General features: G+C 47.6%; 1 protein-coding gene across 1 annotated transcript in view; it reads right to left on the bottom strand.

Moving 5' to 3' along the window:
* The window catches only part of LOC145362288 (EH domain-containing protein 2-like), a 51,941-nt gene extending 35,790 nt beyond the window's left edge, over nt 1-16,151 (bottom strand). The window contains exons 1-2 of the mRNA XM_080218378.1: nt 15,511-16,151; nt 7,459-7,556 (exon numbers count right to left, since the gene is read on the bottom strand). Coding sequence (XP_080074504.1) covers nt 7,459-7,556; nt 15,511-15,917 — 505 coding nt within the window. The 5' untranslated portion in view covers nt 15,918-16,151. The remainder of the gene's footprint in view (nt 1-7,458; nt 7,557-15,510) is intronic.
* Between the last annotated feature and the right edge of the window lie 6,122 nt (nt 16,152-22,273).

The raw sequence follows: 22,273 nt of genomic DNA, 5'->3' as shown, positions 1-22,273 counted from the left end.
CCTTATCCTGAGACTGTGCCCCTGGGTTCACCCATGTGGCTATCCAAAAGTGCACACGTGTGTATGTATCAATGTGTACCTAAGTATATGTAAATGATCTTCTGTATGTGTATACATGAGTGTGTGTGTGTGTGTAATTGTGTGTGCTTGTATACCTGATGTGTGAGATTGTGTATGCGTGTGGATGTATGTAGTGTGTGAATGCATGTGCATGTGTGTACTTATGTACGTGTGTGCGAGTGTGGGTAAATGTCTGTTAGAGAAGGTGTAAGTTGTTTGCATGCACGAGTGTGTGTAAAAGGTGTGTTAGCCTCCCCGTACTCTGTGACACATTGCGCCTCAGTGGATCACTAGTTTGTAAAGATTCTCTCACACCCACTGGATCACTAGTTTATAAAGACTCTCTCACACCCACTGGATCACTAGTTTATAAAGACTCTCTCACACTCACTGGATCACTAGTTTATAAAGACTCTCTCACATTCACTGGATCACTAGTTTATAAAGACTCTCTCACACTCACTGGATCACTAGTTTATAAAGACTCTCTCACATTCATTGGATCACTAGTTTATAAAGACTCTCTCACACTCACTGGATCACTAGTTTATAAAGACTCTCTCACACTCACTGGATCACTAGTTTATAAAGACTCTCTCACACTCACTGGATCACTAGTTTATAAAGACTCTCTCACACTCATTGGATCATTAGTTTATAAAGACTCTCTCACACTCACTGGATCACTAGTTTATAAAGACTCTCTCACACCCACTGGATCACTAGTTTATAAAGACTCTCACACCCACTGGATCACTAGTTTATAAAGACTCTCTCACACTCACTGGATCACTAGTTTATAAAGACTCTCTCACACCCACTGGATCACTAGTTTATAAAGACTCTCTCACACTCACTGGATCACTAGTTTATAAAGACTCTCTCACACCCACTGGACCCCTAGTTTATAAAGACTCTCTCACACTCACTGGATCCCTAGTTTATAAAGACTCTCTCACACTCATTGGCTGCTGCTGTGTCTATGGAAAATTCTGTTCCAAGCTGTGGTTATTACAACTCTCTGAAACATCCCTTACTCCGACATGTGCTTATGGTTTGAGCAGCTGACAAATAGTTTTCAAACATTTTTCGAACTCGCTAATGCAGAACGTTTTTCAAGAACATAAGAACATAAGAACTAGGAGCAGGAGTTGGCCATCTGGCCCCTCGAGCCTGCTCCACCATTCAATAAGATCACGGTTGATCTTTTCGTGGACTCAGCTCCACTTACCCACCTGCTCACCATAACCCTTAATTCCTTTACTGTTCAAAAATTCATCTATCCTTGCCTTAAAAACATTCTATGAGGGAGCCTCAAATGCTTCACTGGGCAGGGGAATTCCACAGATTCACAGCCCTTTGGGTGAAGAAGTTCCTCCTCAACTCAGTCCTAAATCTGTTCCTCCTTATTTTGAGGCTATGCCCCCTAGTTCTAGTTTCACTGCCAGTGGAAACAACTTCCCTGCTTCTACCTTATCTATTCCCTTCATAATCTTATATGTTTCTATAAGATCTATAAGAGAAAAGGGAGTGAGGATCTCAAATAAATCAATAATAAATCTCTAATCTTCAGATTTCAGTGGAACCCATGGGAGGCAGGGTAAAAGTGGGAGAGTTAAGGGGTAAATGTGGAATGGTTGGAAGGGTATAATTTGAATAAACCTCATTCACGAGCAATAGCTCACCCAGCCGAATCGCTACACACTCCACATGTACACACGAGCCCTGCACTCATTATTCCGCACAATTCCATTAGATCATAAGATATAAGAGAAGCATTAGGCCATTCAGCCCATCGAGCTCGCTCCACCATGGCTGATAAGTTTCTCAACCTCATTCTCCTGCCTTTTCCCCATAACCTTTAATCCCCTTATTAATCAAGAACCCCTCTATCTCTGTCATAAATAACCCGGCCTCCTCGGTGGCAATGAATTCCATGGATTCACCATACTCTGGCTGAAGAAATTCATCCTCCTTTTAGTTCTAAAGGGTTGTCCCTTTTCTCTGAGGCTGTGGACACCAGTCTCTCCAACCAAGGCAAACTCTTCTATGGGCTGCAGTCATCAAATTGGACAGGGGGAGCTACCAGGGAAGGGAAGGGTAGACCTCTGAGTGGGAGCTTCCCGGATAATGGCCTGTGCAATGGGACCACCAGGAATATCAGATCCAGACCTGGTCCTATCCTCATGTTCCAGTCAGAATCCCTGAATGAGCAACAAAAGTAAACCAATCCTCTTCATCTTCTCCTGTAGGCTGAGGTTCTAACCGCCCAGCTATCAGTCCAGACAAGATCTGTCAGTGTTTGGACTTGATGGCAGCCAAGCTTTGAGATCAAGACCTGAACACGTGCCAAATACTGACCATGGGATCTTGCTGTTCCTAAATGGCTTGTAGCACTGCCCTCAATAACAGATCAACTCATAGAATTCCACAGAATCTCCACAGTGCAGAAGGAGGCCATCCGGCCCATCCAGTCTGTTCTGACTCTCCGAAAGAGTATCTGACCTAGACCTACCACCCCCTGCCCCATTTAGCATGGCCGATCCACCTAACTTACACATCTTGCAACACTAAGGGGCAATTTAGCATGGCCAATACTCCTAAACTACACATCTTTGGACCTCAGAGCACCCGGAGGAAACCCATGCAGACACGGGGAGAACGTGCAGACTCCACAGTGGTGATCCGAGGCCGGAATTGAACCCGGGTCCCTGGCGCTGTGAGACAGCAGTGCTAACCACTGTTCCACCATCCCAAGTTTCTGTTGATTTCTGCGCAGTGATCTGAACACTGTTATACTGTAAAGCACTCTGGCTTGTGTGGAGTCGTGGTCAGTCTGCCACTTTGATGGTTACTTCACTAACTAAATTAACCAGGAAATGCGTGTTAGCCAGTAATCTCTGTTGCCATGAGATCACCATATCTTGCAAAGCATCCAGCAGACTGCAGCTGCTGGAGTTTGCAACGTGGATTCTGCTGCTGTTTGAGGTTTATATTTCAGCTTTTGGCTATTTTCCAGTGACAGTTTGGTAACTCCCAGGGTGCTGGAAGGGCTTGTGTACAAAGCCCATTACCCCACTCGCTGATCACTGACTAGTAACGCTTTTCCCATTTTGCAATGTGAGTCAGCATCTGACACCCCCAGGTTACCGACACCTGTGCTGGATGCAGAGCAAAGCTTGCTCTACACACCCTGAACAGGGTAACACCAGCGCCCTGAGACACACACTCCCATATCACACATTGCCAAAGCTACAGTAGTTCAATTTTGCACTTAATTGGGGAAATTTAAAGGGAGCTTTACTCTGTATCTAACCCCGTGCTGTACCTGCCCTGGGAGTGTTTGATGGGGACAGTGTAGAGGGAGCTTTACTCTGTATCTAACCCCATCCTGTACCTGCCCTGGGAGTGTTTGATGGGCAATAGTGTAGAGGGAGCTTTATTCTGTATCTAACCCCGTGCTGTATCTGTCCTGGGGGTGTTTGATGGGGACAGTGTAGACGGAGGTTTACTCTGTATCTAACCCCATGCTGTACCTGTCCTGGGAGTGTTTGATGGGGACAGTGTAGAGGAAACTTTATTATGTATCTAACCCTGTGCTGTACCTATCCTGGGAGTGTTTGACGGGTGACAGTGTAGAGGGAGCTTTACTCTGTATCTAACCCCGTGCTGTATCTCTCCTAGGAGTGTTTGATGTGTGACAGTGTAGAGGGAGCTTTACTCTGTATCTAATCCCGTGCTGTACCTGTCCTGGGAGTGTTTGATGGGGGACAGTGTAGAGGGAGCTTTACTCTGTATCTAACCCTGGGCGAATGGGCCAGGAAATGGCAAATGGAATTTAATGTTGGCAAGTGTGAGGTGGTCCACTTTGGTAGGAAGAATGGTAGGAAGGACTATTACTTACGTGGCGAAAAACTGCAGCAGGCGATGGTGCAGAGGGACCTCGGGGTCCTTGTGCATGAGTCGCAAAAACCCAGCCTGCAGGTGCAGCAGGTGGTCAGGAAGGCGAATGGGATGCTGGCCTTCATAGCGAGGGGGATTGAATATAAAAGTAGGGAGGTCTTGCTGCAGCTGTACAGGGCATTGGTGAGGCCGCAGCTGGAGTACTGTGTGCAGTTTTGGGCGCCGCACCTGCGCAAGGATATTTTGGCCTTGGAGGGAGTGCAGAGGAGGTTTACTAGGCTGATACCGGAGTTGAGGGGGTTGAGCTATGAGGAGAGGCTGAATAAACTAGGCTTGTACTCGTTAGAGTTTAGAAGAATGAGGGGAGATCTCATTGAGACGTATAAGATGATGAATGGGATGGATAGGATAGAGGTGGAAAGACTCTTCCCGCTCAAAAAAGACAGTAGGACTAGGGGGCACAGCCTCAAGATAAAGGGGGGGCAGTTCAGAACGGAGTTGAGGAGGAACTTCTTCACTCAAAGGGTGGTGAATCTCTGGAATTCTCTGCCCGTTGAAGTGGTGGAGGCTGCCTCGCTAAATATTTTTAAGAAGCGGGTTGATGGGTTTTTGATAAGAGAGGGGATTAAGGGTTATGGGGAGAGGGCGGGAAAGTGGAACTGAGCCACGACAGATCAGCCATGATCTTATTGAATGGCGGGGCAGGCTCGAAGGGCCAGATGGCCTACTCCTGCTCCTATTTCTTATGTTCTTATGTTCTTATGTTCTTAACCCCGTGCTGTACCTGCCCTGGGAGTGTTTCATGGGGACAGTGTAGAGGGAGCTTTACTCTGTATCTAACCCCATCCTGTACCTGCCCTGGGAGTGTTTGATGGGCAATAGTGTAGAGGGAGCTTTATTCTGTATCTAACCCCGTGCTGTACCTGTCCTGGGGGTGTTTGATGGGGACAGTGTAGACGGAGGTTTACCCTGTATCTAACCCCATGCTGTACCTGGGAGTGTTTGATGGGGACAGTGTAGAGGGAGCTTTACTCTGTATCTAACCCCATGCTGTACCTGTCCTGGGAGTGTTTGATGGGGACAGTGTAGAGGAAACTTTATTATGTATCTAACCCTGTGCTGTACCTGTCCTGGGAGTGTTTGATGCGTGACAGTGTAGAGGGAGCTTTACTCTGTATCTAACCCCGTGCTGTATCTCTCCTAGGAGTGTTTGATGCGTGACAGTGTAGAGGGAGCTTTACTCTGTATCTAATCCCGTGCTGTACCTGTCCTGGGAGTGTTTGATGGGACAGTGTAGAGGGAGCTTTACTCTGGGAAATACATGAAGGTGCATGTGGGAGTGTGGGTGAATGTATGTGTGGGAGCTGGGTGATTGTGTGGTCCATCCACTTTACGATAAAGTATTTACAGAGTAAAGCTCACAGTTAGAAGAGCAGCTGTGGAAGCGAGTGGTTCGGGGAGATCCTGTAGCTCCCAACACACAGAGGAGCCAATCTGAGGCCAGATTGTAATTTTTTCCAACATGTTCTGAACCGTGTACAATGTTCTCTTTGAATCGCACAGTAAGTCCTGGCCAGCCCTCTGCCTGCTGTCTCTGAACACGTTCCAGATCTCTCTCCTCATTCTTGAAGAGTTCTAACTCCTTGCAAGAACATTTATGCTCCAAATCGTTATTCCTCTCTCTGTTCTACCCAATTCTCCTCATCTCTGGATTCTTACCACCATCCACAGGAAATCCTCCGGCAGAAACTTGGTAAGTTTGTAGAAAGTATGGATACTGTGGGGGTATCAACAGGATGGGAAGGCGAGGGAGGAGAGAGCGTGTTTCCCCCTCTTGGAGAATCTAGAATCTCGGGGGTCACTGTTTAAAAATAAGGGGTCGCCCATTTAAAACGGTGACTCTCTTTCTTTCAGAGAGTCATGAGTTTTGGAATCTCTTCCTGAAGAAGCGCTGGAAGCGGGGGATATTTTTAATGCGGAGCTGGATAGATTCTTGGTAAACAAGTGGTGGGTGAAAGGTTACCAGGGGTGGGCGGAGGACAGATTTCAGGTTACTCTCAGATACGCTATGATCTAAATAAATGACGGGGCAGGCTCGAGGGGCAGAATGGCCTTCCCCCTCCTCCTCATATATCTCCTCATTTTATACATTGTACATCATCTCCACATCCGCTTCTTAGGGCTGGCGATGACCCAGTGGGATTATCGCTTGACTATTAATCCAGATACTCAGCCAATATTCTGGGGACCCGGGTTCGAATCCCGCCACGGCAGATAGTGGAATCTGAATTCAATAAAAAATATCTGGGATTAAGAATCTATGAAGCCATGAAACCATTTTCGGAAAAACCCATCTGGCTCACTAATGTCCTTTAGGGAAGGAAATCTGCCGTCCTTACCCGGTCTGGCCTACATGTGACTCCAGAGCCACAGCAATGTGGTTGACTCTCAACTGCCCTCCAAGGGCAACTAGGGATGGGCAATAAATGCTGGCCCAGCCAGTGACGCCCATGTCCCACAAATGAATAAAAAAAATATTTTCATTGTATACCATCCCCTCATTCAGGACTTGTTTGCTATTCTATCGACTTTTGCTGACTTCCTATATTACAACAGGAGGTGAAAAATTATATCATTGGCTGCAAAGTGCTTGGGATATCCCGGGTCTATGAAAGATGCCACAGAAATGTAAGCCTTGCGTTTTAGTTACTTTACGAGATAAATGTGGGAATCCCTCCATCTACCACCTGGAGATAATATCATCTGTTCAGGAAAGGAATCATACACGGCCTGGGGGCGAGGAGAAAGGGTGCGGGCAGGGGTGAGGGGGGCAAGGACTGAGGGGGGCATGGGGTGAGGGGGGGTATGGGGTGAGCGGGGCATGGGGTGAGGGGGGCATGGAGTTGAGGGGATTGTGGCATTACAGAAACACTTCGAGGTTGAAAATGAAACAAGTTCATGGAATCATAGAATCCCTACAGTGCAGAAGGAGGCCATTCAGCCCATCGAGTCTGCACCGACAACAATCCCAATGACCATTACACCCACTGATTCACCCTGCTAGTCCCCCTGACACTCAGGGTCAATTTAGCACGGCCAATCAACCTAACCTGCATATCTTTGGACTGAGGGAGGAAACCGGAGCACCCGGAGGAAACCCACACAGATACGGGGAGAATGTGCAGACTCCACACAGACAGTGACCCAAGCCGGGAATCGAACCTGGGTCCCTGGTGCTGTGAGGCAGCAGTGCTAACCACTGTGCCACCGTGCCACCCTCAATACTGTGAGTTGTGTGGTGGAGGGGGCAGAATTCTGTGTTAACAAGGCACCTGGGAGCCGTTCCCAGCACTCACAGATCATCTGGATCAAGACAGACAAAAAATAAATCAAATCTCAGACATTCCAATCCGTCCGACCTGATAAGGAGAGGTTGACGGAACTGAGTCACTGGAATTCAGAGCTTGCAGGGTTTGGAATTGGAACAGTTCTTACCTCGAGTCACTTTCTGCTTTGCCCCAGAGAGTATTCCCGGGGAGTCGATGATGCTGATACTCTCCAGAACTTTGTTAGGTAGCTGTGCGCACGTTAACCTGCCGGAGAGAAGAATCATCTCAGTACGTCTGACAAACACCAGGAGCAGGCAGCAATGGACCAAGCAAACATCTTCCACGGGGTGGCACGGTGCCACAGTGGTTAGCCCGACTGCCTCACAGCGCCAGGGACCCGGGTTCAATTCCTGGCTTAGGTCACTGTCTGTGCGGAGTCTGCACATTCTCCCCGTGTCTGCAAAGGTTTCCTCTGTGCTCCAGTTTCCTCCCACAGTCCAAAGACGTGCTGGTTAGGTGGATTGGCCATGCTAAATTTCCCCTCAATATAGCCAAACAGGCATTGGAGTGTGGTGACTAGGGGATTTTCACAGCAACTTCATTGCAGTGTTAATGTAAACCTACTTGTGACACTAATGAATAAACTTAAACTTTTCTTCCTGAGGCAGGAGAGAATTCCTACAGTGCAGAAGGAGGCCATTCAGCCCAGCGAGTCTGCACCGACCACAATCCCACCTAGGCCCTATCCCCATAACCCCACATATTTACCCTGCTAATCCTCCTGACACTAAGGGGCAATTTATCATGACCAATCCACCTAACCTGCACATTTTTGGACTATGGGAGGAAACCGGAGCACCCGGAGGAAACCCACGCAGACACGGGGAGAATGTGCAAACTCCGCACAGACAGTGACCTGAGCCAGGACTCGAACCAGGTATCTGGGAGCACTGATACAACACAGCAACAATGTCAGAGATTGATCAACAACAACTTGCATTTATATAGCACCTACTGGATAGTTAAAAGGTCCCAAAGCTTTTCCTAGGAGCACCCTCAATCAAAATTGACCGGTGGGGCTGGGGGGGCACATGTAAAGGATATTAGGACCAAAAGCTTGATCAAAGAGTTGGATTTGTAAGAGTGTCCTAAAGGATTAAAGAGAAGGGGAGAGGGTTTCAGGAGGGAATTCCAAAGCTCGGGTCCCCAGGCACGCTGAGGACATGGCTGTCAGTGGTGGAGCGATGGGATTCGGGGGATACAGGTGAGGCCAGAGTTGGAAGAGCCTGGAGATCCCGGAGGGGTGTGGGATCCGGAGATGGGAGAAGGGGTGGGGAAAGAGGCCCTGAAGGAATCTGAAAACAAGAAGGAGAGTTACGAAACAGCGGCCCTGCTAATTGGATAACTCAGAGGGCAGGAGGGTGTTCCCTGGGATTGGACTGGAGTTGTCTCAAGTTTAGAACTCGGCTTACCCAAATCCATGTTGGATAGTTCAGTCTAGAGTGACAAAAGGATAAACACGTGTCTTCAACAAAGGGTAACCGTGGTTCAGGGGATTGTCACATCGCAACAGAGCTGCTCTCAACCCTCAGAAATCTCTTTCAAATCTCACCCCAACACCTCGGACAATCATCTCAGTCGGATCTCAGTGTAGAACTGAGAAGAATCATTGAATCCCTACATATGGCGATGGCTAGTGGTATTATCGCTAGACTATTAATCCAGAAACTCAGCGAATGTTCTGGGGACGTGGGTTCGAATCCCACCATGGCAGATGGTGGAATTTGAACTCAATAAAAAATATCTGGAATTAAGAATCTACTGATGACTGTGAAACCATTGTCAGAAAAACCCATCTGGTTGCCTTTAGGGAAGGAAATCTGCCGTCCTTACCCGGTCTGGCCTACATGTGACTCCAGAGTCACAGCAATGTGGTGGACTCTCAACTGCCCTCTAAGGTCTACTAGAGATGGGCAATAAATGTTGGCACAGCCAGTGACACCCATGTCTCACAAATGAATTAAAAAAAGAGGTCTTGGCCCATTGAGACTCAGTAAGCTACAATACTGAAATTGATGCCTTCATAAACTGTCACCCCATGAATAAGTTGGAATCTGTAATGTATGCTGAATACTTCTCAATGACTTAAAGAAAATACTTGATCACATGGAATGATCAACATTGAATGGTAGAAACAAAATAAGCATTTATGCTTTTGTGAATGCATGGCCTTCTCAATCAATGTTGTGTACAATCAACACGCATCTCACTTCATGCGCGTATCACTTTGGTCAGATCAGTGGGAACAATAACTACAGATGGAATCCAGCGGAATGTTGTATGAAGAGAGATTGAACAGTTTAGGCCGACACTCTCTGGAATTGAGAAGAATGAGGGGAGATCAAATTGAGGTTTACAAGATGATAAAAGGTTTGGATAAAGTAGACGTGGAGCGGATGCTTCCTCTTGTGGGACATTCTAGGATGAGAGGTCACAGTCTGAGGATAAGGGGCAGCAAATTCAAAACAGAGTTGAGGAGAAACTACTTCTCCCAAAGGGTTGTGAATCTGTGGAATTTGCTATCCCCGAGTGCGTTGGGTACTGGGACAGTGAGTAAATTTAAGGAGGAGTTAGATTTTTAGTTGGTAATGGGTTGAAGAGTCATGAGGAGAAGGCAGGAAAATGGGGATGAGGAGCATATTAGCTATGATCAAATGGCAGAGTGGACTTGATGGGCCGAATGGCCTAATTCTGCTCTTATATCTTATGAACTTATGAATGGCAAGTATCTCACCCAAGCCCCTTCCTCAATCCTATCCCCATAAGCCCACCCATTTAGCACGGCCAATCCACCCTAACCAGCATGTCTTTCGGACTGCGGGAGGAAACCGGAGCACCCGGAGGAAACCCATGCAGACACGGGGAGAATATGCAAACTCCACCCAGACAGTGAACCAAGGCTGGAATTGAACCTGGGTCCCTGGCGCCTTGAGGCAGCAGTGCTAACCACTGTGCCATCCCTATTAATCTGCTCAGAGGAGTGGGGAATGAAAAGGGAAGCCGCTCAGCCCCTCCCAGCTCCGGCTGGAGATTCCGATATTCCCTCAAGGTGTGTGCTCAGTGGGTTGGAGTTCTGTGCGAGCAATTCTCACAGTCGCTATCTCAGTCCCAGCAAGCTCAAGCACTCACTGTAACGTTTGCCAGAAGGACATACTTGGCATAGCAACGCTGCAAATGTTATGATACCAGAATCGTTCTGGATTCTCGACAAATATGGTAATCTCTTTCCCTAACCGAGTGTTCCTGGTTCCAATTTCCTTCATTTTTCTCACAAGTCGACAAACTGTGAGTCAACAAACCTTGACAAACTTTTTTACACACACCAATTCTTAACTTCCAATTCCTTCAGGCTCGAGCTGTGGACGATTGAGGCATTTATTCACCATCGCTAGTTAGCCTGAAAATGAGGCAATCTAGGCCACGTTGCAGACCAATTTGGAGTGAACTGACTTTGGTTTAGTGCGAGAGTCACAAATAGGCCCAGACTGGGTAAGCACGACAGATTTCCCTCCCTCAAGGACACAACTAAACCCTTCGGATTTTTACCACAATGGAATAGTTTTGCGGCACCAGCTTTTAATTTATTTGCAGAGTTTGCACATTCTCCCTGTGTCTGCATGGGTTTCCTCTGGGTGCTCCAGTTTCCTCCCACAGTCCAAAGATGTACAGGTTAGGTGGATTGGCCATGATAAATTGCCCCTTAGTGTCCAAAGATGTGTAGGTTAGGTGGATTGGCCATGCTAAATTGCCCCTTAGTGTCCAAAGATGGGTAGGTTAGATGGATTGGCCTTGCTAAGTTGCCCCTTAGTGTCCAAAGATGGGTAGGTTAGATGGATTGGCCGTGCTAAATTGCCCCTTAGTGTCCAAAGATGGGTAGGTTAGATGGATTGGCCGTGCTAAATTGCCCCTTAGTGTCCAAAGATGGGTAGGTTAGATGGATTGGCCGTGCTAAATTGCCCCTTAGTGTCCAAAGATGGGTAGGTTAGATGGATTGGCCGTGCTAAATTGCCCCTTAGTGTCCAAAGATGGGTAGGTTAGATGGATTGGCCGTGCTAAATTGCCCCTTAGTGTCCAAAGATGGGTAGGTTAGATGGATTGGCCGTGCTAAATTGCCCCTTAGTGTCCAAAGCTGGGTAGGTTAGATGGATTGGCCATGCTAAATTGCCCCTTAGTGTCCAAAGATGTGCAGGTTAAGGGGGTTAACAGGGTTATGTGAGGTTATGGGAATTGGGCCTGGGTAAGATGTCTTTTCAGAGTTTTGGTGCAGAATCAATGGGCTAAATGGCCTTTTCTGCAGTTTTTGTTATTCATTTGTGGGACATGGGCGTCGCTGGCTGGGCCAGCATTTATTGCCCATCCCTAGTTGCCCTTGGAGGGCAGTTGAGAGTCAACCACAATTCTGTGGCTCTGGAGTCACAAGTAGGCCAGACCGGGTAAGGATGGCAGATTTCCTTCCCTAAAGGGACATTAGTGAACCAGATGGGTTTTTCTGACAATGGTTTCATGGTCATCAGTAGAATCTTAATTCTAGATATTTTTTATTGAATTCAGATTCCACCATCTGCCGTGGTGGGATTCAAACCCGGGTCCCCAACTGAGTTTAATCTGATGGTAATAAGGTCATGGCCTTCCCCTGTAGAGATTGTAGGGATTCTATGGGGAGGACACAGAGAGTTGTTACCCCTCTGGGGTTCTGTTGATGGGCTGGGTTTGAAGCGAACTCAGCTTTAGACCACGAATATTTCAGGAAATCTGATTAAAAATCAGGGAAGAAGTGACTGGATGAATCCAGTGTTCAGTTCCTCGTTCAGTTAGGGACCGTGTGAGGTGAAACTGAACTGTACGGGACAGTTCTGATACCAGTCTGAGCCACAATTACAATTGCAGTCACTGTAACTGTCCTCCCAGCCCCGGGGAAACCTTTTCGCTGCGACTGAGGGACAGAGACTGACTGACCTGAGACAGGGACAAAGAGAAGACACAAAGTTCAGATTGTCACGGACAATCTATTTACATATTGACATTCACAGGAAGCTTCCATCTGTCACGCAGCAAACACAGGAAGAGTGTTAAGGAAATCAAAATACTGAAAGTCTTTTGTTCTTTTGGGCGAAAATGTCCATCTCTGCTTCTGCCTTTTGCTCCCAGTAAGAAGTCTCACAACATCAGGTTAAAGTCCAACAGGTTTATTTGGCAGCAAATGCCACTAGCTTTCGGAGCGCCACTCCTTCATCAGGTGAGTGGACAACCCTTTTGTTCACGGGGTTTGGGTTGGAGTTAGAAGCTCTGTGTCAATGCTTCAGCATCAGACAGAGTAAGTGAGAGAGAGTGTGAGATAGTGTGTGTGAGAGAGAAAGTGTGAGAGAGAGTGACAGTGTGAAAGAGTGTGTGTGAGAGAGTGTGAGAGAAAGTGTGAAAGAGAGTGTGAGAGAACGTGTGAGAGAGACTGTGAGAGAGACTGTGAGAGTGTGCGAGTGTGCAAGTGAGAGAATGTGAGAGAGTATGAGAGTGTGATAGAGTGCGAGTGAGAGAGTGTGATAGTGAGAGTGTGATAGAGAGTTTGAGAGAGTGTGAGAGAGAGTGCGAGTGAATGTGAGAGAGTATGAGAGTGTGATAGAGTAGAGAGAGTGTGAGAGAGAGAGTGCGAGTGAGAGAATGTGAGAGAGTGTGATAGTGAGAGTGTGATAGAGACAGTGTGAGAGAGAAAGTATGAGAGTGAGAGTATGAGTGTGAGAGAGAGTGTGAGAGAAAGTGTGAGAGTGTGACAGAGTGTGAGAGAGAGTGTGAAAGAGTGTGAAAGAGAGAATGTGAGAGTGTAAGAGAGGAAGTCTGAGAGAGTGTAAGAGAGAAAGTGTGTGAGAGAGATTGTGAGTGACAGTGAGAGAGAATGTGAGTGTGTGTATGAGAAAGAGTGTGAGAGAGTGCGAGTGTGTGTGTGAGAGAGATAGAGAAAGAGAGAGAATAAGTGAGGTGGATAAAGACAATCAGTTAGACTCTGGAAATTATTGATCTCACTGTCAGTGAGCTCAAACCCATCGTGTACAACGACACCTTTTGATTAGCTGGGAATGGAATCCTTGGCGATTTGCAGTTTGTCATTTTCCTCTCTCTGCCTTTCCTCCATTGAGAGCCCAGAACTATCAGCAAAGCACCAACCTTGTGCCAGAGCTCCCCTCAGGGCAGCATTGGTGATGTGGAGACTGAATCCAGATTTCCAAAAGGAGTTTTGAGGGAGTGAATGGGAGAGAATCCAAAAGCAGAGAATGGAGCAGGAAGTTAACCCAATAATCAGCCGTGGTCGTACAGAATGGTGGCAGAACAGGCTGGAAGGGCCGAATGGCCTACTCCTGCTCCTATTCAGTTTTTTCTATCTAGATCAGCAGAAACTGTTCTCTCTGTTCTGAGAGTGCTGGTAAACCAGAGGACACAGATTTCAGGAAATGGTTATCAGAAGCAGAGGGGAGAATGAAGAGGAATCTACACAGTGAGTTGTTGTGACCTGGGAGGCGCTGCCTAATGGACACTGGAAGCGGATCCAATAACACTGTTCAAAAAGGGAAATTGGATCAAGAAATGGAAGAAATTAGTCAAGCTTTAGGAGAAAAAAGAGGTTTGTTTAGTCGTGTCACGAGTAGGTTTACATTAACACTGCAATGAAGTTACTGTGAAAATCCCATAGTTGCCACACTCCAGCGCCTGTTCGGGTACACTGAGGGAGAATTTAGCATGGCCGATGCACATAACCAGCACATCTTTCGGACTGTTGGAGGAAACTGGAACACCTGGAGGGAACCCAGCAGACACGGGGAGAATGTGCAGACTCCGCACTGACAGTGACCCAAACCAGGAATCAAACCCGGGTCCCTGGCACTGTGCCTCTGTGCCGCCCAGAGTGGGACTAACTGGATAGTTCTTTCAAAGGGCCAGGAAGGCAGGATGGGCTGATTGGCCTCTTTCTATGCGGTAAGATTCACTACTACAAACAGATGATAAAAATCTAATTGAAGTACTGTTTCACTAATCCCCATCTGTGTAAGTTGCTGATCCAGGCATGAGACAGGATTGGTGGTTTGAATTCTATTATAAACTCCCACCAAACAGCTCTGCCAAGGGGTTATTATCCAATGTGTGGCTGGGCAGCAAGTGTGGGCAGGCTATTTGACCCTGGGAGGAATCACGAGCATGGCCATGAGGGATTCACTCCCCAAATTCCACATGGATGCAGCTGGGATCAGGATTAGAGATCCTGGGACATTTACCCATCTCACTGCCTCAAGGACTGAGGCTCCCTAACCACATCTCGGTCAATACAAGTGATACCGAGATAGTGGCTATGGAGGTGGCATGAGGCTGGTCAGGGTGCATGGATTGGTGTGGAGATGGCATGGGAATATGGTGGGGGTTGGGAAACATGGAGGGGGCACATGAATAGGATTGGAAGGGGAGGAATGGGAGGGAGCGGGAGCATGAGTAGGATTGAGAGCGCATGGAGGAGCGGGGGAGATGAGTAGGCTTGGAAGGAGGGCATGGGGAGTGAGTGGCTAGGATGGAGATGAATATGGTTGGAAGGGGGCATAAAGAGGGGGCAAGGGGCATGGAGAGTTGGTGGGGAGCATGGGGAATAGGTGAGTGGGAGGCCATGTGTAGGGTTGGAAGGGGAAGGGGCATGGGAGGAGGCAGGCCAAGTCCAACCAGGTCTCACACCCAGGTGAACTGGAGTCACACACCACAACTGTTCGGCCCATCTTACCAGTGCTGGCCCAGTTGGAATAGACTTTTTTTCCACCCAAACCCAGCTTTGCACATTATCCAGCTCCCTTTGGGATGAGACAGTTTATTTCTGGGAAGAGGGGATGGAATAAGAGGGGAGGGAATGGAATGAAAGGGGGAATGGAATGAGGGGAAGGGGTAATGGAATGGGGGAATGGAATAGAGGGATGGAATGGGGGAATGGAATAGAGGAATGGAATGGGGTAATGGAATAGAGGGATGGAATGCGGGAATGGAATAGAGGAATGGAATGGGGGAATGGAATAGAGGGATGGAATGGGGGAATGGAATAGGGGAATGGAATGGGGTAATGGAACAGGGGAATGGAATGGGGGAATGTAATTGGGGAATGCAATTGGGGTAATGGAATGAAGGGGGAGGCGGTTACCTGTTGAGGAAGGAATTCCCGAAAGGATTCAGCTTGCGGAAAGGTTTGTTGGGATCCACCATCAGGGCATTCCCTGGGATCACACTCTCCACCTCCCCATGCATCACAGCGATGAAGGAATCGGTGGTGGGTTCGGGTCCCACTCTGCTCCCAGGGAAATCCTCCTCCAGTAGGTACTGGATAAAGGTGGTCTTCCCAGTGGAATATTGTCCCACCACCAGGATCATGGGCTTGTTGTCGAAATCTGCATCTTCCAGGGAGGGAGTGTGGAAATCGTGGAATTTGTAAAACTCCTCCAGAGGTAGAAGCTTGTTTTTGTACAAATCCTTCAAGCCTTGGGTAACAGTGTGAGCTTTCTCTATAACCTCTGCCTTCTTCTTCTCGTTCCTTTTCATCCAACTGAACATTTTCTTGTTTATTTGGGAAAAAAACCTTCGCGGGGGAAAAAGAAAGGAACAAAACGAATCCTAATTCCAGACACACAAAACTTTTTCCCCACTTCCACAAGTTGCCCAGTAACTTTCTTCTTGTTGAAAAGTATTTTTTTAAAAAACAAAAAAGTTTGAAAGCAGTTCCCGAGTTCAGGAAAAGTAAGTTTGGGAGAAAGCCGGGATCAGCTCAGCACCGCCGTTAACCTAAACCTCAGCTTGCGGAGAAAACACTCCTTAATTATTCCAATAGCCTCCTCCCCAAATCTCCCACATCAAATCTCAACTTAAAATATTCCCAAATAATAACATTCACCAGCCTGGCGCCATCTGCTGCCCAAATCCGCCTTCAAACGTTTAACACTCTTCAAAAGGATAAAATATTACGGGCACACCCTTCGGCCCGTCTCCCTCCTCCTAGCCCTCTGAAAGAATCATTCAGTTAACTCCCCTGCCCCTGCGCTTTCCTGAATTTCCTCCCCCCCTTTCAAATTACTTACCCAATTTCCCCTTTCAAGTTACAGTTGAATCTGTTTCCACTGGTGACAAGGGGAGCCTTTGACACAGTCGGAATTTTTAAACATTTATTTATGGGATGTGGGTGTTTCTGGCTAAGCCCAGCATTTATTGCACATCCCTAATTGCCCCTTGAGAAGGGTGAGCCACATTCTTGAGCCACAGCAGTCCCTGTGGTGTAGCTACACTTTATATTAAGTTGATCTTTCTCTACACCCTAGCTATGACAGTAATATTACATTCTGCACCCTCTCCTTTCCTTCTCTATGAATAGTATGCTTTGTATAGCACACAAGAAACAATACTTTTCATTGTATCCCAATCCTTGTGACAATAATAAATCAAATCAAATCATACAGTGCTGAGAGGGAGGGAATTCCAGGATTTTGACCCAGTGACTGAAGGAACGGCCGATATATTTCCAAGTCAGGATGGTGAGTGACTTAGAGGGGAAGGTCCAGGTGGTGGAGAGGAGGAGAATGTTTTTCCCTTCTCAGAGGGTGGGAGTCTCTGGAATTCTCTTCCTCAGAAGGCAGTGGAGGCAGGGTCTTTGAACATATTTAAGGCAGAGCGAGATAGATTCTGGATTTACGAGGGGGTGAAAGGTTATTGGGAGTCAGCAGGAATGTGGGGTTGACTCTACAATCCAATCAGCCATGATCTTATTGAATGGGGCAGCAGGCTGGAGGGGCAGAGTGGCCTTATTCCTGCTCCTAATTTTTATTTGCCTCCATGTGCCTGCTGCCCTTGTCCTAGATGGAAACGGTCACTGATTTGGAAGGTGCTGTCTAAGGAACCTTTGTGAGTTGCTGCAGTGCACCTTGTAGATGGTACACACTGCCGTCACTGTGTGTCGGTGGTGGAGGGAGTGGCTGTTCAAAGTTTGTAGACGTGGTGCCAATCAAGCAGGGCTGCTTTGTCCTGGATGGTATCGAGCTTCTTGAGTGTTGTTGGACCTGCACTCATCCAGGCAAGTGGGTCCATCACACTCCTGACTTGTGCATTGTAGCCTTTGGGAAGTCAGGAGGTGAGCTGGAATCATAGAATCCCTACAGTGCAGAAGGAGGCCATTCGGCCCATTGAGTCTGCACTGACCACAGTCCCACCCAGGCCTTATTCCCATAACCCCACATATTTACCCTGCTAATACACCTGACACCAAGGGGCAATTTAGAATGGCCAATCCACCTAACCCACACATCTTTAGAGTGTGGGAGGAAACCGGAGCACCTGGAGAAAACCCACGCAGACACAGGGAGGACATGCAAACTCCACACAGACAGTGACCCAAAGTCGGAATTGAATCCGGATCCCTGGCACTGTGAGGCAACGGTGCTAATCACCCTAGGGCTGGGCTACAAACTCTGGTCCAGCCAGCGACACCCACATCCCGTGAAAATATATTTTTAAAACATATTGCTTATTAAGTTATCTAATTTACTGGAAAATGATAAGGTTACAATTATATTTTTCTCCAACTTGCGTATTAAATCAACATCAGTAGAACTCGAGGGAACATTAAATCAGACTCATACACTCTAACATTATAAAACATTAAAGTTTATTCTGAAGCGCAGACAGTGTCAACAACATTGAAGAGATTCCTTTCAAACTATGAAGAGTTTAAAATTCTCATAAGCCAATGATGACAGAGTTTATTGGAAATGTCTTTATTCAGACAGCTGATTTAACATGAACCAATTTACCAGGGAGAATATTCACGAGAGATCGGATATTCCTTCTTTTAAAGGAAAAGTGGATAAACATCGGAGCAGTGGAAATTTCAGGGTTGGTGGACTGGGATTAGTTTGGGGATTAATACAGAGCTATGGGGAGAGAGCAGGGCAGTGAGATTAGTTTGGGATTGACACAGGGCTATGAGGAGAGAGCAGGACAGTGGGATTAGTTTTGGAATCGATACAGGGTTATGAGGAGAGAGTGGAGCAGTGGGATTAGTTTGGGATTGATATGGGCCTTTGGGGAGAGAGCGGGGCAGTGGGATTAGTTTGGGCATTGATATAGGGCTATGGGGAGAGAGTGTGGCAATGGGATTAGTTTGGGGATAGATACAAGCCTGTGGGGAGAAGTAGGGCAGTGGGATTAGTTTGGAGATTAGGCTATGGGCAAGACTGTTTTCAAAAGGGTTCAAACTCCATTCTAGAGACCTGTGGATAAACATCTGGGTTCACAGTCCAGTCTTGTATTGAGGCAGTGCCGCACTGTCAGAGGGTCGGTGCTGAGGGAGTGCCGCACTGTCAGAGGGTCAGTGCTGAGGGAGTGCCGCACTGTCACAGTGTCAGTGCTGAGGGAGTGCCGCACTGTCAGAGGGTCGGTGCTGAGGGAGTGCCGCACTGTCACAGTGTCAGTGCTGAGGGAGTGCCGCACTGTCACAGTGTCAGTGCTGAGGGAGCGCCGCACTGTCAGAGGGTCAGTGCTGAGGGAGCGCCGCACTGTCAGAGGGTCAGTGCTGAGGGAGCGCCGCACTGTCAGAGGGTCAGTGCTGAGGGAGCGCCGCACTGTCAGAGGGTCAGTGCTGAGGGAGCGCCGCACTGTCAGAGGGTCAGTGCTGAGGGAGTGCCTCACTGTCACAGTGTCAATGCTGAGGGAGTGCTGCGCTGTCAGAGGGTCAGTGCTGAGGGAGTGCTGCACTGTCAAAGGTTCAGTGCTGAGGGAGTGCTGCACTGTCAGAGGGTCAGTGCTGAGGGAGTGCTGCACTGTCAAAGGTTCAGTGCTGAGGGAGTGCTGCACTGTCAGAGGGTCAGTGCTGAGGGAGTGCTGCACTGTCAGAGGGTCAGTGCTGAGGGAGTGCTGCACTGTCAGAGGGTCAGTGCTGAGGGAGTGCTGCACTGTCAGAGGGTCAGTGCTGAGGGAGTGCTGCACTGTCAGAGGTTCAGTGCTGAGGGAGTGCTGCACTGTCAGAGGGTCAGTGCTGAGGGAGTGCTGCTCTGTCAGAGGTTCAGTGCTGAGGGAGTGCTGCACTGTCAGAGGTTCAGTGCTGAGGGAGTGCTGCACTGTCAGAGGGTCAGTGCTGAGGGAGTGCTGCACTGTCAGAGGGTCATCCTCAGGTTGTGAAAGATGTGAAACAAATGCAATTCATTCTTGGTACCTTGTAGACTGATCTGAGATCCACTTTGCACATAGGCGCAGCACAGTGGCAGAGTGGTTCGCACTGCTGTCTCACAGTGCCAGGTCCCGGGTTCGATTCCCAGCCTTGGGTCACTGCCTGTGTGGAGTCTGCACGTTCTTGATGTGTCTGCATGGGTTTCCTCCAGTTGCTCTGATTTCCTTCCACAGTCCAAAAGATGTGTAGATTAGGTGGATTGGCCATGCTAAATTGCCACTTAGTGTCAGAGAGAGTTAAAGCAATAGGGCCTCAGTGGGATTGTGGGGGTGCAGATTCGATGGGCCAAATGGCCTCCTTCTGCTCTGTAGTATTCTAAAAAAAGTAAGATCCCATTAACACTAATAAGTTTGAGTTTATTTATTAGTGTCACAAGTAAGGCTTACATTAACATTGCAATGAAGTTACTGTGAAAATCCCCTAGTCGTCACACTCCGGCACCTGTTCAGGTACACTGAGGGAGAATTTAGCACGGCCAATGCAACCTAACCAGCACGTCTTTTGGAGTGTGGGAGGAAACTGGAGCACCCGGAGGAAACCCATGCAGACACGGGGAGAATGTGCAGTCTCTGTGCAGATAGTGACCCAAGCTGGAATTGAACCTGGGTCCCTGGCACTATGAGGCAGCAGTGCTAGTCACTGTGCCACTGTGCCACTCCTGGTTTCACAGTTGGCACATTAATGACCATCTAGAATGTTGGTCAAAGGATGCAATTCCTTGGTGTTCATTAAATTCCGTTATGTAATTGTTAAAATCGATCTGTCTCTGAAACAAGCAGACTAAATTAAAATTTTGCCTGAAATACAACTCAAATCATAACCTGGAGTTCATCGTATGATGCAGCAAAGACTGATGCCATTTGGTCCATCATGCCTATGCTAGCTCTTTGACAGAGCTATCCAACAAGTCCCACTTTCCTCGCAGACCTTCAAACTATTGCCTTTTCAATTATCACTCCAACTTGCCTTTTGGAAGTTACTGTATTGGTTCAATATTGCTATGGATAGAAGTGTTGAAAGTAACAGAAATATGGCAAAGAGTTTTCAGTCAGTTTCAGGTGATGCAGTGGGTTAGCACGGCTGCCTCACAGCCCCAGAGACCCAGGTTCAATTCCAACCTTGGGTCACTGTCTGTGCGGAATCTGCACATTCTCTCCCATGTCTGCGTGGGTTTCTGCCAGGTGCTCTGGTTTCCTTGCACAGTCTGAGAGATGTGTGGGTTAGATAGGTTGACCATGCTAAATTGCTCCTTAGTGTCCAAAGATGTGTAGTTTGGGTGGATTGGCTATGCTAAATTACCCCTCAGTGTCCAAAGATGTGTAGTTTGGGTGGATTGGTTATGCTAATTTGCCTCTTAGTGTCCAAAGATGTGTGGGTTAGGTTGATTGACCATGATAAATTGTCAGTTAGTGTCTAAAGAATGTGTAGTTTAGGTGGATTGGCTAAGATAAGTTGCCCCTTAGTGTCCAAAGATGGGTAGGTTACGGGAAATTAGTGGGGTAAGTGCAGCGGTTATGGGGCTAGGGCAGGGGGGATTGAGCCTGGTTAACGGGCTCTGTGGGTGATTTGGTGTGGACCCAATGGCCTCCTTCTACACTCTAGACTTTATGACTTTAGATAAGGGGGTGGGGCTGGAAAGAGTGTGATTAAATAGGAGAGCTTTAAGGTCAAGAGTTTTGGTTGTTGCCAAGTATTATGAAGCTGTGGGATAAATAGATTCAGCGACTGAAACAGTGACAGTGACTGTACCCGTGTACAGATAGTTTCACTAAAGTGAGTGAAATGGTGAAGACAGTTGAGTAAGGACTGGGACTTGTTTCTCTGCAGCTGAATTCCGGTGGGGGCCGTTCACACTGCATGGCCAATTTTTTAATGACGGTCCTCTGATGTATTTCGCTTTCCTTGTTCCAATGTTTTTCCACCTCAAAGGCAGTGTCAGGAAACAGGAACAGAAATTTAGGACCGGATTTTGACCTGTCCACTTCGCTCTGTAAATCTTCACTCAAGAACAGGTTTCCTGTTAGTTTAAGTTTATTTATTAGCGTGACAAGTAGGCTTACATTAACGCTGCAATGATGTTACTGTGAAAATCCTCCAGTCGCCACACTCTGACGCCTGTTCAGGTACACTGAGGGAGAATTTAGCATGGCCAATGCACTTAACCTGCATGTCTTTCAGACTGTGGGAGGAAACCGGAGCACCTGGAGAAAACCCACACAGATGGGGGAAAATGTGGACGGCGCAGCGCCAGGGACCCGGGTTCAATTCCCTGCTTGGGTCATTGTCTGTGTGGAGTCTGCACGTTCTCCTCATGTCTGCGTGGGTTTCCTCCGAGTGCTCCAGTTTCCTCCCACATTCTGAAAGATTTGCTGGTTAGGGTGCATTGACCTGAATAGGCGCCGGACTGTGGCGACTAGGAAAATCTCACAGTAACTTCATCGCAGTATTAAATGTAAACTTACTTGTGACACTAATAAATAAACTTTAATGTGCAGACTCCACACAGACAGTGACCCAAGCTGGGAATTGAGCCCGTGTCCCTGGCGCTGTGAGGAAGCAGTGCTAACCACTGTGCTATTAGTATCAGTGTTAAGGAGATTAGCAGATTCTTAATCCCTTTGTGATGCTGTTTCTGGTAACTCCGAGGGACTTTCTTCTTTCGAACTGCAGGCGCGCACAGGTGTCAGTTCTGCAAATT

Source organism: Carcharhinus amblyrhynchos, unplaced genomic scaffold, assembly GCF_965287045.1.
Source record: "Carcharhinus amblyrhynchos unplaced genomic scaffold, sCarAmb.v2.hapA scaffold_37, whole genome shotgun sequence".
In the NCBI taxonomy this organism is placed as follows: Eukaryota; Metazoa; Chordata; class Chondrichthyes; order Carcharhiniformes; family Carcharhinidae; genus Carcharhinus; species Carcharhinus amblyrhynchos.
The sequence above is the reverse complement of the archived record's forward strand: the minus strand, read 5'-3'. Positions and strand labels throughout refer to the sequence as shown.